The 16,673-nt window shown below is 37.9% G+C and overlaps 2 protein-coding genes across 2 annotated transcripts in view; both read right to left on the bottom strand.

The window, feature by feature from the left end:
• The window catches only part of LOC121320736 (mannosyl-oligosaccharide 1,2-alpha-mannosidase IB), a 93,525-nt gene extending 92,470 nt beyond the window's left edge, over positions 1-1,055 (bottom strand). The window contains exon 1 of the mRNA XM_041259322.1: positions 303-1,055. The gene's annotated coding sequence lies outside the window, so the exon portion shown is untranslated. The remainder of the gene's footprint in view (positions 1-302) is intronic.
• A 9,030-nt stretch (positions 1,056-10,085) lies between these two features.
• On the bottom strand, positions 10,086-16,660 carry vtcn1 (V-set domain containing T cell activation inhibitor 1). The gene is made up of 5 exons (XM_041259698.1): positions 15,259-16,660; positions 13,018-13,085; positions 11,568-11,933; positions 10,773-11,036; positions 10,086-10,391 (listed from the first exon to the last, which is right to left on the bottom strand). The coding sequence occupies exons 1-5, from the start codon at positions 15,288-15,290 to the stop codon at positions 10,276-10,278; spliced, it is 846 nt and encodes a 281-aa protein (XP_041115632.1). The 5' UTR covers positions 15,291-16,660; the 3' UTR covers positions 10,086-10,275.
• Positions 16,661-16,673: the final 13 nt, after the last annotated feature.

Raw genomic sequence — 16,673 nt, 5'->3', positions numbered from 1 at the left:
AGATTGATCGTTGCCTCAGTATGTCAGCATCCAGCACTGGAGTACGCCTGTTATACAGCACAATAGCAAAACAATTGCTATGGCATTTCAAGTCTAGCAAATCCAAGACGAACTAATTTAAAAACAATGTTTTTAACACTGCGTATGCCGTTAATAATATTTATTTTTAAAAAATGTATACATATAAGTGAAATGTTTGTATCCGCACTTTTAAGTATGCTTTCTGCATACAGTTTAACATCGGTAACTGTTCGACATCTGAATCCATTCGATAAAGGAGAAAAAACAACAAATTTACATACCAAGGAAAACATATTTTTGTCATCCCGAACCATGTGTCATCCACACAGCACGAGTTGTCATCCAGCCCTCCGGTGAAATAGATAGATTATTCTTCGTCGTTAAAACCAAGAAATATCATTTAGTTTAAAAAAAAAAAAAGGGGGAAAAAAAAACATATTATAAAATCCATGTAGAGCTCACATCCTCTTCACACTGCTGCCATTACGAATATTCGTGAGAGAGTTGTACAATTATTTACTGTATTTAAGAGAATAAAATGAACAATCCGTTGCACTTCGAAAAATAACTGTCTGATATAGTACCCTCGTCCGGCCTGTGTGAGTCTCGGACACGGTTGCAGCAGGGCTAACGCTGCACTTAAATTTTAAATCAATTATGCAACAGACCAGATTAGCATAACGTGCATAATTAAGCCACGAAACTGATATCTGTATACAAACAATAATCTTTCCGTGTCTTCTTGTTGTTGTTGCGTTTTTCTATCTATTCTCACCACTAGTGTAACGTACAGTAAATTAAATGAGTCCCCCTCCCATTTCGTTCTCAGAGCTGCTGCATCGCCTGCTTTTCAAACGCTATTTTCGAGGGGCTTTTACTAGGTTTTGCACAGATGGCCCAAACAGGTTCCTGTATTACATTCTGTTTGTTGTATGCAGGGATCGTGTTTTTGTCTAGTCTTATTTCATTTAAACGATCTCTCTCCATCTGAGATGTTGCTACTGCAGCAGAGTCCTCTTCTCAGTCCTCCGGAATCCCAGCAGTAACCGGGAAAGCAAAGTTAGGGAACATCTCGAAATTCAACACGTATGTCAAAATGACAGATGCACAGAGTTTAAGGGATAATCTACAAAGTGCACTGTGATGTAGCTCTTGAGCCCATTTCACACTGGCACTCGGACCCGGGTCACAATTCACGTACCTGGGTCATACCGCAAGCAACATTTATGTTTATTCTGCCATATTTTTGTTGATTGAGACACAACGTGAGCCAGATTGCAGCAGGGATGTAGAAACATTTGCTCAAATCAACATTTGAGCCGACAGTTCAATCCAGATAAACTAGAAGCACCAGTAACAAGCTGCTTCTGCCTGGACATTGATACGCACATTGCCTGCTTTGCGCCCGCTATCAATTTTTTACTTTGCCAAAAAAAAAAAAAAAAAAAAAAATAATAATTTGATTAGATCTGGATACTGCGCAGGCGCAAACATAATGTGATGTAAGGATTTTGCCTTGCACTTAGGCAATTGCTGACTCTCCACAAACTTTACAGCTTTTCTACAAGGTGCAAACCATTGTAGAAGCTAGTAACTAAGAGCTGTATAAAAGCACACACCTGCAGAGACCTGTCATTGCCTTGAGGGTGGCTGCTGCGGTACACTTCCTGATGCTACGATATTTGGCTCTTGTTGTCGAGGAGAGACAGTAACACGTTCGTAGGAGAAGGGACAAGGTGAAGAAGACCCCACATATTCAATCCCAGTGTCTCTTCGTTTGGGATGCCAGAGGACGCTGTGCTAAATCGTTATCGTCTCACTCTGCAGGTCATCGTTGACCTCATAGCTGAATTGAGAGATGCGCTAGACCCCAGGGTCAGTCTAGGGACCGCTATCCCTGCACATGTGAAAGTGCTGTGTTCTCTGCACTGCTTAGCCGCTGAACACAGTTGGAATGTCTGGAGGGATAGTCCACTCCACCTTTTCCAGAGTGGTAGGCAAATTTCTGGGTGTCATGCTGAAAAGGGAACGCCAATACATATAATTTTCTAAGGATACGAGCATAACTGGTGTTGGCTGAGGCTTTTCCAAACAACTGTTTCACGCTGAGTGATCTCAACCGCAAGGACTCTCAACTCCTTCTCAGAAAACGCCCTCCCCCCCGTGCGCCAAGAGGACTTTGATGCTATTTCTCTGACATTTGTTTTGCATTGTATTTCCGTGCTCCACAGGTGTTCATTTTTTTATTTGTATTTTTTGTCTTGGTGCGGTGTGTCGTATGACACATTTGCTTGTTGCATCGCGTCAGGTGTGCGGATACCTTTACTCTACAAGTACAGAACATAAATAGGGAGATGCCCTCATGGAGACCCTCATTATCATAACTGCGGATCATTATTTGTGCGTGTTGAGTAATCTGCATTTCTCTTAATTATCTGCACTGCGCCTGTGCTTACATCACCCCCTTGGTGTGGAGTTATTCCACTCACTGCAGCTTAGTTAATGCTTACCTGTAGTTCAACAAAGCTCAATGCCTAAAGGCTGCTTTAACTTAAGGACCTGAGAAATAAACACCTTTTTTTTTTTTTAAATAATAACAAAACAAAAAAAAGTAAGAAGTACTGCAGTTAAGGGTTGCAATTCCTATTTTTCATGAACATAAAGTGAATAAACTAAAGTAACTTACTAAAGAAAACAAACTTATTTACTGCGTTTTTGTTTTGTTTTGTTTGTTTGTTTTGTTTTTTTTTTAACAAAGAACAAGGGCAATAAAGATATGCACTACAACAATATTTCCCCCACTGCTGTCCACTTTAACAGGTACTAAAGTGTTGTTTTTTTTCTTCCCTTTATTCTAACTGGTTCTTCTCATATGAAAAAAAATGCAATAAATATATTTCAAAAATATATTTCAAATATATATATTTGAAAACATATATTGAAATATAAAAAATGGGCACAAAATACATATATCCCAACATATTGTATGAAATGTAGCATAACCTATTTCAAAGTATGCTTCCATATACTTGAAAAATATATATTTACAATATTTTGATTTATATCATAATATTTTCTAACATATTGTAACATTACTGCTACACATGCATTCTACCCAGAGGTGATGACAGATTCAACAGAGTAAAATCAACCAAGTTTAATTCATCCAACCCATACAGCTGCAGAGTATAACACAGGTCAGGACATTTCACATACTCAGCTGTATGTTACAGAAACAGTGTGGGCACCCCATGGCATCTAAAGCAGCCTTTTCTTTTTTAAAGAATGTATTGCAATATATTTTGATGAAATCCAAAATATATTTTAGAATTCTGCCATCTATAAAATATATCTTGTATTCTTGTAAGCATGCACTTCAATATATTTTGAACATTTTATAAAATATATAATAATATATTTTAAAAATATATTGCACTATACTGCATATATTTAGGAAAGAGATGACAATATATTACTATATATTTTAAATGTATTTGTATTGCTTTGACATAACTGCAATATTTTATTTTTTCATATAGGTTATATCCTTGGTGGTGATATGTACGTTATCATAGTGCTACGTATTTATTTCTCTGTGTGGAACAGCCTTCAAACTCGTGGATATTGAATTTTAATAACATAGATTTATTTAGTTATGTTTTTGATGGGACTTTTATATGTCCCCATTTGACAATATACACAGCATCACGTTGAGTGTAATTTCTTGATCTGTCACAGCTGTCTCGATGTAAGGGGATCTTGACAGAACATGGGTGAGTGTATGAAGGATGCAGACAGTGAACATTGTTTCAGCAGAATTCATGGCCCTTGAAGTGTAGCTGGTCATGGATCAGCAGGCAAAGGAAGGGAAATAAAGTGCTTTACCAACTGAAAAAAACGCTTGTGGTTTAAGCAACAGATGCATGGGGTTCTCTGGTAAAATAATTTCATTATATAAAGTAAAGGTTTGTACAACATTGCCCTATTGTACTGCTTCAGAAGTTATGTTTGAAAAGCAAACATAGGATTTGGACGGATTTATAACTATTGATAGTAGAAAACCAGCTGAGATGTAAGTTAACTTGAAGACAACCCTAATGCTGTACAAGCACACATGTAGCAATAAATACAGTATCTGCAATTAAAGAAAGTCTTTAAGAGTAGTAAGAAAGGATAAATAACAAGGTACATTTTTCCTTTTAAAGAGGTCATGGCTAAGCCGATAATACAGGACATTACATTTAAGATGGAATAATCAAGATTTTACTGTAACAAAATGATTATTTTTTTCTGTGATGGGGAGTTTTTGGTATGAGATCCCTAAAGCTGAGGGAACACCGTTTCAGAAACAGTGATTTTAAATCTGCTTCTAGAGACTGGGAGAATAGTTTGAGGCCTTTGGTGTATCAAACAACTAGTCTTTCCTGGTGTGCCATGCAGTGGCATGAAACCTAGACTCCTGAAATCAAGTTCCAAGTCTTGTTCCCTCAGCGTAAAAGTAAGGTACAGGGACCTCATATTTCTTCTCAACTGAAGGATGGAGCTTCAAAGAGCACCCCCCCCCCTTCCTTGTATACCATGTAGAAGAGATGATAGATGGACTTTCACAAACAGCAATACATATATTTCACCTTCTGTACTACCTACTGTGAACGATGAGCCTGTTTTTATATATTCCATGGCTGTTATCTATACTACATCACACAAACGGTTCTTAAATCATTTTGAGCATATACGGATAATCCTTTAACAGAAGCGGTTTCCATCTGAATTCCTGCCGATGTCAGTGAAACTCATATCTGCATGGACATACAGAACGGTGGCATGGCAGGGGGGAAAAGTCAAGATGATGCTGGGAAAACATGGGCAAGCAATCAAAAGGCAACCAACAAAGACAGACAACGGACATGACCTTTAAAGGTGCAGTCAAATAAAGTGAAATAAAACAGCAATCTATGCCTCAGCACAGAGCGAATTCAATAAAGCTGACCTCCAAGATTTGTCTGTCCGAATAATCTCCAAAGTTATTAAGGTAGGGCAGGACACCAGAGACTGGAAAATAATTCAATTTTCTCGCCCACTGTGATCTGGGAGTCCAAGAAAAATGTACCTTGTTTTTAATAGACACTGTTTCAATGTCTTTTCGCTTGATATATGTTACAACCAGACCTACTTAAAAATGTAATTTATTTTCAACTAAATGCAGCATATTATGTTATACCTGCAATTATATCCCTGGGCTACAGCAAAAAGCTGAGTGGAATGAGTTGCATCTACAGGAAGGAGCATCTGTTGAAGTGCCTTAACCGTATAGCAGGGCGGGATCACTTATCATTCTAATATAGGCTATTATCAACTAGCACGGATTTAAAAGCTTTAAAAAACAAACTGGGAAATGATCTTCCCCTATTTGGAGCAGGCAATTAGATGGGCGCTTTCTGAAAATCTTTGAAGCGTGATGCAACTAAATTGTAGATCAGGCAAATGAGATAATTTGACTAATATTAAGTTTTCACCATTGGCGGTCTGCCAATAATTTGCACTACACATGACATGTGTCTTGTCCAGTGGTAACGGCCTGTCATGTCTTGTGCTTTCCATGCTTTCTGCAAGAGCAGATTTGTTAAGGGACAAGAGGGTTGCACTGGCCACCACTGTCATGCCCCTTGTATCCCCAAAATGATTGCTGAATAGTTGCACACTGTCACACAGCTTAAATAGGTCTAATTGGTCACATGTCACAGACATATAAATAAATACAAGTTTTCTAATACATGCAATACCTGCAAAAGCAACATCCTTATTTGTGTATTCATTTAATAAGCAGTAACACTGTCTCAGAATGCAGCTATTTTGTGAGAATTAGTAAGCAACAGAATACTCTTACTCGTCATTTTTATTTATTTATTTTTATTATTGAAGATCTTTATTTTGATCCTCATTAACTTCCGCTATGGTGTAAAAGGTCAGAAAAATACAGGAACAGAGTAATGGTCCCCTGGCATCTTACCAAAACAGAATGTGTGATTAGTAATATTAAAACTCTGCAGGGAAGTGTTTAAGGGCTGAAGTAGGTAAGGCACCTATGGCAATTCCAGTTTCTCTACAATAGGCAATTTATTTTAATGGCTCAGCCACCAGTTTGTAATCTGTCATTTCAATAGCACAACAGCGACATCAAGTGGCTGCTAATGCTGGAGCACCTACACAATTAATTATACGCACAAGGCATACTGTCTATAAATCCAGACTCCTACCGCAAGGCAGCATCATTGAGTGTAGTTGCTCCTGATAGGAGATGTTTCAGTGGGATTTTCCTGTTGTCCCATTGATCCTATTAAGCTTCAAATCGGGGAACCTTATGTGGAATGCATTTCAAGAATGTTCTGCATATTAAATGATATCAACATTAGTAAAGATTATCAGACTCCAAAATCATTTCACAGGGGTGATGCTAGTAATCTTTGTAAGGAACTGCTGTTTAACATTTATATCTGATGACATTTGACATACTGTATATAAACAGCATTTTTTTATATGACTACAATGTATATTGATTCAGTACTGCAAAGTAGCAAAGGGGCACAAACTAAGGATTTAAAAACATCTTCAAAGATTTATCACATTAAAATAAAATATCCTCTTCAGAAAAATGAGTTACTTTCCATAAAGTTGATAAGCTGAAGTAATCTATATGTCTTAAAAGAAGTGTCTGTACCTGCGGGGTACCTGTGTGCCTGACAGCAGAACTCACACAGACTGTCACAGCAGATATCGCACCGTTTCTCGGCAGCCCCCTCGCTGCACAGACCACACACTAGCTCACAATCACTCAACAAACTCTCCAAAAACACTTCGTTCACGGCGAGGTGGTCGGTGTTTAACCCTTGCAAATCCACTTCCGAATCACAGACCGGGCAAAGGATAGTGACCGAGGTCTGCTCGCGAACGTACGGTTGCTCGGGTAGAGTTTCCGCTGTCTTCCCCTGGATTGAAAACTGCTCCAGCTGTTGAATGCATTCTGCGCAGAAAGTGTGGAGGCAGGGCAGGAATTTGGCGTCGCGGTAAAAAATGTCTGCAAGCGGAACATTTCGCCCAGGTTTAACCCCGCTCCCACTCGCACGAGAATGAGGATCGGAGCATCGGAGTCGTATAACCTCTTATTTTTATTTCGTGACATTTTTTTTTTTTTTTTAAGTTATTGATATTTATTTTATTTATCACATCAAATTAGTTACTGTTAATTAATGTTGAAAAGCTTTTGCTCCGTTCAGTTTGTAAAAGCTAGCAATCCTTAGTAGTTGTAGTTTATACACACACACACACTATGACTTGATTTGTTTAACTACAGCCAGGTTACTTACATAACAAAACTGTGTTTAACTGATAAATAAAAACAGAAAAAATAGTCACTTCTTCGTAACTTTAGTTTCAAAACAAACTTTTTGGAACTCTTCAGTTTGCTGGACAGAAACTTGATGCCCAATCACTATGTGCGTTTCAGGTGCAGGGCGTAGCTGAAACTTAACACAAAGTTGAGAAAGAGTTTGCTTGCATTATGTGCGTACTTAAGTAATCCTGTAGGAATGTTGGTGTGTCCTCATCAACTGGAGGGAGAGACGAACTTATTACTTCTCAAACGGGCTTGTGCAAATTTCGGTTGCTGGAATTTTTAGCAGGGATAAGCACTTTTGAGAACAGGCTATATTGTCCATTTGTAATTTTAATTCATTCATTAATATATTTTCTAAATCAGTGAAGATAAGAAAAAAGTAACATTCAATTTTAAATCAATTTAATGTTTATTTAACAAGTGTTTACATTACATAACAGTACTACTGACAGGGGAGATACCATGATCAGGAAGGTGGTTTCCAGGACACTCCGGCTCTGCTGACCCCAGCGAATTCTCCAAATGCGGGAATCTTCTTTGACTGCTGAGCCATGTTCAGGGCCCTCCTCCGTTCCAGGATTAATTTAGAGCACGCCCAGGCGGAGTCTGCTGGCGACATGGCATCGTTTGTCGACCAGTGGACTCTAGGGGGCGTGCTCTGTACCACCTCCCCTTTTGTGCTAAATATTTAATTTACAGTCCTCTTTTACACCGGTTTTCGTTTAATTAGTTTAAGGCCCATCCTTTTTAGCACCCCTAAGGGTGCTAATTTGAATTTCTTTCCAGCTGTCTTTGGACAGCTGGTGTAGTCCCATTAAAATGGGCCTTAAAATAGGACTACGCAGCATCGGCGTTATACTACCGCGATACTACTAATACTACTAATAATAAGCAGGAAAAAAAAACTGTGAATTATATTTCAATTATGACAAATATACAATCTCAACACACAATAAAATTATTCGTTTTATTCAAAACGTTCTTCTCTTGGGGGATGGGGCTAGCGAGGTGGACATCGCAATAATTTGCACTAACAGTAAATTCGTGCTAAGGGAATTCGTATCATAAGAAGTCATTTACAATAAACGACTGCTAAATTTGGACCGGGACTATTAGAAAATTGACTGTATTGTTAAGTTATAAAGCTAAGAATTTACAACTTTTTCTAACTGCTATTTAGTTACTTCTTGATACTTGCTCCATTCAGAAAAAAAGGGCAACGTTTTTCACTTGCTTCAAACCCTTTACTCCGTATTTTATATATCATGCTAAATTCAATATATATATATATATATATATAGAGAGAGAGAGAGAGAGAGTGTACAAAACATTAGGAACATCTTCCTAATATTGAGTTGCACCCCCTTTTGCCCTCAGAACAGCCTCAATTCATTGGCGCATGGACTCTACAAGGTGTCAAAAGCATTCCACAGGGATGCTGGCCCATGTTGACTGCAATGCTTCCCATAGTTGTGTCAAGCTGGTTGGTGGTGGATCTTTACTCCCAATAGCTCGTTCCATCTCATCCCACAGATGCTCAATTGGATTGAGATCTGGTGACTGGGCAGGCAAATGCATTAAGCTGAATTCACTGTCATGTTCGTGGAACCATTCCTGGACAATCCTAGCCTTGTGGCATGGGGCATTATCCTACTGAAAAAATCCATTAGCAGATGGATACACTGCTGCCATGAAGGGATGCACCTGATTGGCAATGATTTTCAGACATCCTGTGGCATTCAAACGTTGCTCCACTTTTATCAAGGGGCCCAATATGTACCATGAAAACACATCCCACACCATTACACCACCACCACCAGCTTGCAATGTTGACACGCAGCATGATGGATGCATCTACTCCTGTGGTTTTCCCCTTACCCTAATCCTCCCATCAGAGTGAAACAGCAGGATCCGGGATTCATCAGACCAGGCAATGTTTTTCCAATCCTCCAGTGTCCAGTGTTTTCGTTCCTTAGCCCACTGCAACCGCAGTTTCTTGCGTTTTGCTGAAAGATGTGGAACTCTGTTAGGTCGTCGGCTGCCATACCCCATCTGTGTAGAGGTACGATGAGTTCATTCTTTTATGGGTCTTTCGGCACCAATGTTGTGCTGGACTGTCAGTTGACTAACTGTAGCCTGTCTGTTGCTCTGCACAATTCGAGTCAGCCTCCTTTGACCTCTTACATCAATAAGCTGTTTTCGACTACTGGCCTGCCATTGGCTGGATGTCCTTGGGTGGTGGACCATCCTTGATACACACGGGAAACTGTTGAGTGTGAAAAACTCAGCAGTTTTGCAGTTCTTGATACACTCAAACCGGCGTGCCTGGCACCTACTACCATACCCCGTTCAAAGGCACTTAAATCTTTTGTCTTGCCCATTTACCCTCTGAATGGCACACATACACAATCCATGCCTCAATTATGTCAAGGCTTAAAAATTCATCTTTAACCTGTCTCCCCTTCATCTACACTGATTGAAGTGGATTTAACAGGTTACATCAATAAGGGATCATAGCTTTCACCTGGATTCACCTCATCAGTCTATTTCATGGAAAGAGCAGGTGTCTCTAATGTTTTGTACACTCAGTGTATATATATATATATATATATATATATATATATATATATATATATATATATATATATATATATAAAAAATTAAAGGCATTTCATTTTTCTTCCCACTTGTTTCCAACAGGTAGCCTTGTGGGTCTTTATAAGAATCACATTTCATGAATGTTGTGGAGCACTGGAACTATCACTTCAATTAAATAATCAAACAGAGCTTGATCAGATCATCATGTCTTTTATGTTTTTACTGGTCTTCTGTACAAGCAGCAGTCTTTTTAAGAACTCATTTTAAGAAAGTATCCAGTACGTCCAAAGAGGAAAGTGAAAGGAGAAGATCAGCCAGTGAGGCAAGGGCACGGCTGCGCTGTTCATCTTAAAGTAATTCTTCTCAGTTACTCCAGAATCTGAAAAACAATGAAAGAGAAAAGACAGGTCTGGATTAAAATCATCAGTCACAGTACTGTATAATGGGGCAATCACCAGTAGGTATGTTAGATAGAGGTATGACTAGAAATTACTGGCATAGTTTTAATTTTGGTCCAAATACAGTATTTTTTTGAGCATGCATTGCATTAAAAATAGTGTGACTATTTAGTACACAATTGTTCAAAATGCTTGCAAGCTCTACTGTATGTGCAAACTAAACACATACTTTACTGAATACTTCTTGTCAGCATATTGACCATGGTTTGCTAAAACAAAAATCCATTCTGTTTCCTACAAGACAAGTCTGAATCATGTAATTGTGCATTGAAGTGCGGGAGAAAGAGATACTTGTACAATACCTGTTATTAATGCTTTGGAAACCGATTTGACTAAGGCATTCTCAATTATGCACTCGTAGCTGTCATCAACTTTCACTGTCTTCAGAACAGATGTCACTTTGAATATTCCGGCAGAATTGTTAGAGAATTCTGTTTCCCCGGTGAGATTAGCTCCCTTAAAGTCTGTCCAAGAAACAGTAGGTTTTGGATACCACCTCTGGGCCACAGCCTTTAGTGTCGCTGCCTGACCTGTAGCCCCTATGGTAAACTGTGGAGCTGAATAAGCTTAAAAAAAAAAAAAAAAAAAAAAAAAAAAAAAAAAGATTATTAAAAAATGAAAATACAGTAACAAAAACAAAACACACTGCTTCTAATTACAAATACAGCATGTCTATATATTTTACAATGTATTTAGAATTTGATCTTTTGTACTGCCTGTAACAGAGGATTCTCAAATCAAGTGCTGCTATGTTTTGTTTGATTTTATACAATCAGGGCAAACTTGGTAGTCAAAGTATCCTTGTAACGCTCTCAACCAATTCAATATAGTACAACTACTTTCAGCATAACTCCCTCCTGAGAATTCTTCTATTATCTTGTGTGAAGAGTTCCTTGCACAGAAAGCGCGGTGGCAGTAAAAATGAGTTTCTCTTCACTACCAGCAGCAAGTGCAACTAGCATGAAGAAAACAGCCAAAGTATAAGATGATGAAGAGGGGTTCTGAAAATGATTATAAGTCATTAACCCTTTAATTGTGACTTCATTTAAAATCTCATTTGAAAACTAAATTGGGAAGTTGATATGTGAGACCCCCACCTGCAACTCTGAGGTTCACATTGACCTTTCCTTGCCCATTGGAGTTACTAACAGAGCATGTGTAAGACCCCCCGTCACCCCACTGAACGTTTCTCAGCAGCAATGATGCATTGCCATTGTTGATTTGATCAGGGAAGACAAAGGTCCTGTCCTTGTAGCTTGGATTCTGGTCCTGGAGCTGGTTGACGTTGCTTGCATACTTATGAACAACTCCTGTCGAACCCTCCTTCTCCCAAGTAACGATTATTGTGGTAACTGGTTTGCCACCTGAGTCAACTGCAATGAATTTGCAATCCAGCATAACATCGCCGTCTAAGTTTCCTACTGGAAACTTGAATCTGCTTTCTACTATTGAGCTTGTGTTTCCTGAAATAAAAAAAAGAAACAAATTGTAGCTCATGGTGCTGCCATAGTAATGACGTGGGTCCTGGGTGTCCTAATGTTGATCAAATAATGCCATAAATCAGGGGAGAAAATGTCATAACTGCACTGTATTTTCTGATCTTCCCCAATTCTCTAAGATTTTTTTTTTCTTGAAACATTATGGGTTCTTAATTTGAACCACCTACTTAGGGTTCTACTAGATGCTGTTTATAACCTAGCCTTTTGTTAACCATTGTGCTTCTCAATAGAACACCCAGGGATTATCTTGTCAGTGAGTTTACATGGTACATGCCCAATGCCTGACAGTGACCTCTGGAGTAGGTCTTTCTATTCAAGCTACTGACTAGGACGGCTTAGCAAAGTCGGCACAAGCCCAATGTTTTCAAGCCTCAGCACCAAGCTAGTGACAGCCTTTTACAAATAACAAAGGTTTTGCATTCTGTAAATATGCATCTTGGGCACATGTGCATGACAACTACCTCAGCTCTTGCCATACCAGTAATTCCTGTTTATACTGTACAAGTGTTGAGAATTTGAGCATCAAATATATTTTCTTAATGCTAGAACTTATATTGAACACTACAGTTTTTTTTTAGTTGCTAACTATTAATTACCCTTTATCTGTCATTAAAAAAAGTGAAAACAAACACTATTCTGTATTTACAGTATAATCGTAAATCTTGAAAAACTACTCAGTTCTAAATCTTTTGTAGTCATTTTTGTATTACTTTAGTATAAATACATGTTAATTTGGATTCATATGTTGTTTTTTTCTGACTTTATGTGAACGAAAAGACACACATTTGCCCGTTTTCCCATTGGAAATAGTGATATTTTGAAATATCACTGTCCTGGTCACAAAAGCAAAGTTTGTGGGGAATAATAGCCATTTTCTATACTTTTGAGGCATAAGCAATTAAAATAACACTTACTACCCAAGAACAAAAAATTGTTACACTGTACTATCACTGCATACTGTATATACTTTCACAGTTGATTAAGCACACACCACCCTCCCTTTCTACCTTTTTGCTTTCTAAGGTCAGGGCATTTTAAAGAAACTCACCTCCTCCAAGTGACGCTGCTAGAATGAGGATAATGATTCCAGAAAGAACTAACATGATAGCGATCATGCTACAGAAAAAGAGAAAAACAATTAATTGTGAATCCTCAGCTGAACTCTCTGATGAACTCCCTTTTCTATACATTTTTAATGAAACTGTAGTTCAGAACCTTTTTTTGATTTTTGAAAAAGGTGTTTAAAGGGAAATTTGTGGAACTATTCTTATATTATTGACCCAGGCAGGGTTTCATGGCTGTACAATGATGCATGGAATCATGTTTGTTGTCACAAAGGCTGGAATCATATAACAATCAAAGCTCTAAAAAATATATTGGGACCCTGGATAAAAGCACTGTAAGACACTTGCAATGCAACAGTACTGCCAATATATGTATCTTATTCTTTATTCAAGAGCATACAACCTGTTACTTCAAGTTTAGCACAGGGAGGAGAACAAGAGGGCATAAAAGGAAACTGAGTAAAAGTTTAAAACAGAAGACAGGAAACACTCTTTTACACATAAATGCATGGAGTAGCCTATTAGTTGAAGTAGTAACTTCTAAAACATAAGGGACATTACAAGGCAACCTGAGTCTGTCCTATTAAATTAGATCAAATAGGGTGCTAAAACGGCTGATAAAAAGGTCTTATAAAATTTTTTTTGCACAGTATTTTACCATATTTTATCCTGATTTGGATGTTTATTAATATGCTTTACAAAATCTCCCTCTTCTTTACCATGATGCATTACACTTTGCTATGCTTTTCCTATGGTAAAATGATGCATTACACTTTGCTATGCTTTTACTATGGTACGGTTTAATAAAGGTGTTTTTGCACAATCAATCTTGTAAATGTGACACAGAACTGGTCTTACCAGCCCAGGATGTGGATGACAGTGTTTGATGGTTTATTTGTTTAAGTGGGGATACTGGTATGACAGGCCCCTGGAACTGTTCCATTGTAATAATACTGCCTCTGGTTTTACTGCATTTAAACCAAACACTGAAACTCACTGGAGAGCAAGTCCACTGTACACACCTTCTGCGTTAACCACTATAAACAAAACACTGAAACTCACTTGAGAGCAAGTCCACTGTGCACACCTTCTGCATTAACCACTATAAACCAAACATCGAAACTCACTGGAGAGCAAGTCCACTGTGCACACCTTCTGCGTTAACCACTATAAACCAAACACTGAAACTCACTGGAGAGCAAAAAATTTTCCCAATTGCAACGAACTCCAGATGATGACTGCTGCCACCTAGTGTGCCTGATATACAGTACTAAATTAAACCCTAAAACCATTATTATCAATATTTCTACTGAGGCAAGCAAATTGGGCATAAACGATGTAATTAGTCTGTAGAACATGGAGCAAAGGATGGTCGGATGCACCACTCAATTGCTGTTGGCATTTCTCGACAAAATAAAGTTTCTGTCGAGTAATTCTGTGCACGACCAGCAGCCATGACTTCTTTGGTAAGAATACAATGAATATTACACCTTTATATACTTGGGTGACTCAATTTCATATCTGATTACATTTACAGCTTTGATAACTTCTTGCTCTGATTAATGGTCTTTGTTTATAAATGATGCGGATAAATATGTTTGGTACATACCACACAAAACTATAAGGCTAATTAAAATGTAGAATCTTCATGTTTTACATATGTATGTTTTTTGCATTGTTATTTTTACTTGTTTATTTACTCTTTTTGCATTATAAAATGCAGATGCTTAATCACATACATCCTTTGAACAATAACGAACTGGAATCAAAGTGTTTGTGACACACACCGCACTTGAGGTTTGGAGATAGTCTTGATCTTCTGCTGCGTACTGAACCAACTCGTTTGTTCTTTGCAATTGGAACTAACTTAATCCGCATCTGGGGATGATCCCAGCAAAGTACTTTACTAACTAGTCTACAACTTTGTATGTTTGATGTGTACAAACTCAGAATATTCGTTGCAATTTACCCATAGTATAATTCATACACGTCTTTATTGTTTGCTCAATATCTAACAAAACTGTCATCAATACAATTACTAGTGAATTTCAATTGCAAAACATTAAAAGTACAAAACAATAGAACACTGGGTATAGGCAGACAACAATACATGTATTTAATTTGCTGAGCAAACCAATGTTAGCTACAGCACCCACGCTGGTTTTCTTTCTTCCTGTTTGTATAACCTTGTATTGCAAATCAAAAGACTGAAAATATAAAATTACCTCCCAAAGATGATTTGCCCAATGGTAGCCATGTCTGACAAAATATTAGAATTCCTGTTTTTTGGTTTTCCCCCCTTGCGTTGGTCTTTTGGTTCTTCTTATCTTTATAGTGCAAGCTTTGTTTCCAATAAGGAGTGGTTTACCAGTACAATCATCCCAGGCATGAGGAAGCAGATCCACCTGTCTCTCAGAAACTAAGTTGAGACTGAAGGTATCTATCTGTCTGTCAGATCTCTTTCTGACTCCTCCTGTCAGAAGAACACATGCCCTTTTAATGAGAACAATAGTGCTATAGTCTTGAAATACTGTGCTTCATACAAAGGCCTGAGCCAATAAAGTAGCTACATTAAGCAAATAAGAAGTCACACAAACCTGAACATACCATTCCACCTACACACTACATAGAGGCCTTAGGCCATTATGATTCAGATAGACAGTTAATGGGCGTAATTTTCAGAATTCAAGTAAATATATCCACTTTTAGCAATTTCAAAAGTATAAACATTATCTGCCTTTGAAATTTAAATGAAATGTTCTGTTTTGTTAAAGCAAGTTTGTTTAATGTGTAAAAGTGTGGGGTTTTTTTTGTATTATTATCAGAGATTTCCTCAACATGAGGTCCAGAGGATTTTTGTAAGGTGCAGTTGATTTTTTAGTAATTAGATGCTTGATGTAAACTGCGGGTTTCTAGTTTGCAAAGGGAGGTGTCCAAAGATAAGTTTTGCCAGGAAAAAAAAAAACAAAAAAACTTCAATATCTAAAATCAATACATTGTTAATGTCTTTATATCAACAGTGTCCATACGATTTCCAAACAACCCAAATTTAGACATCTAAATTGGGTTTGTCACATACCTCTTCCCAGATTAAAGACCTTAAAATGACAAGGAGGATCATCTATTTCGAAAACTTACAAAAAACCCAAAAAACAAAACACTGGACAATAACATAAAAACACCCAGAACAAACTGAATTCATTTTTCATACTTGCTTAAGATAAAAATGTTTTTCTCATTTCTCTGCAAGTCTCCATTTTTTTATTTGTTCAGCATGTTTTGCTATGTAGACAGCATCTGCAAGAACCAGCAGCAGCACCTGCTGAACGGGTGGAAATGATTGAGAAGAATGACTGTGGCAGCTGGAGGACTGGCTGTGGTGCCCAGGAAGATGGAGCGTCGTTGTGCAGATTGTTTGTCAGACTTTCTATTTTCCCCAAAAACCTTTTGCAGAGACATTTTGTAATTGATCCATCACTAATAGCATCTCTAACATTTTGTAGCACTTTCTTGTGCCATTCCGTGAAACTGTTCCTCCCAATACTCTTCACTACCAGAAGCCATAATAGTGGTACAGCAGTTCGTTAGATTTTGAAATGTCACATTTTTCAATTTGTGTCAGGTTATGGAAAGTATATGG

Source organism: Polyodon spathula, chromosome 9 (assembly GCF_017654505.1).
Source record: "Polyodon spathula isolate WHYD16114869_AA chromosome 9, ASM1765450v1, whole genome shotgun sequence".
In the NCBI taxonomy this organism is placed as follows: domain Eukaryota; kingdom Metazoa; phylum Chordata; class Actinopteri; order Acipenseriformes; family Polyodontidae; genus Polyodon; species Polyodon spathula.
Note: the sequence above shows the minus strand (reverse complement) of the source record. Positions and strands in the feature narration are given on the sequence as shown.

What these genes read in the sequence shown, in the direction of transcription:
- vtcn1 (XM_041259698.1), bottom strand. Translation starts at nt 15,290, where the DNA reads ATGGCTACCATTGGGCAAATCATCTTTGGGAG. An exon ending in AGCAGCGTCACTTGGAGGAG is followed by an intron (nt 11,934 to 13,017) that starts GTGAGTTTCTTT and finishes TTTTTATTTCAG; the next exon opens with GAAACACAAGCTCAATAGTA. An exon ending in TTCCAAAGCATTAATAACAG is followed by an intron (nt 10,392 to 10,772) that starts GTATTGTACAAG and finishes ATTGTTTTTCAG; the next exon opens with ATTCTGGAGTAACTGAGAAG.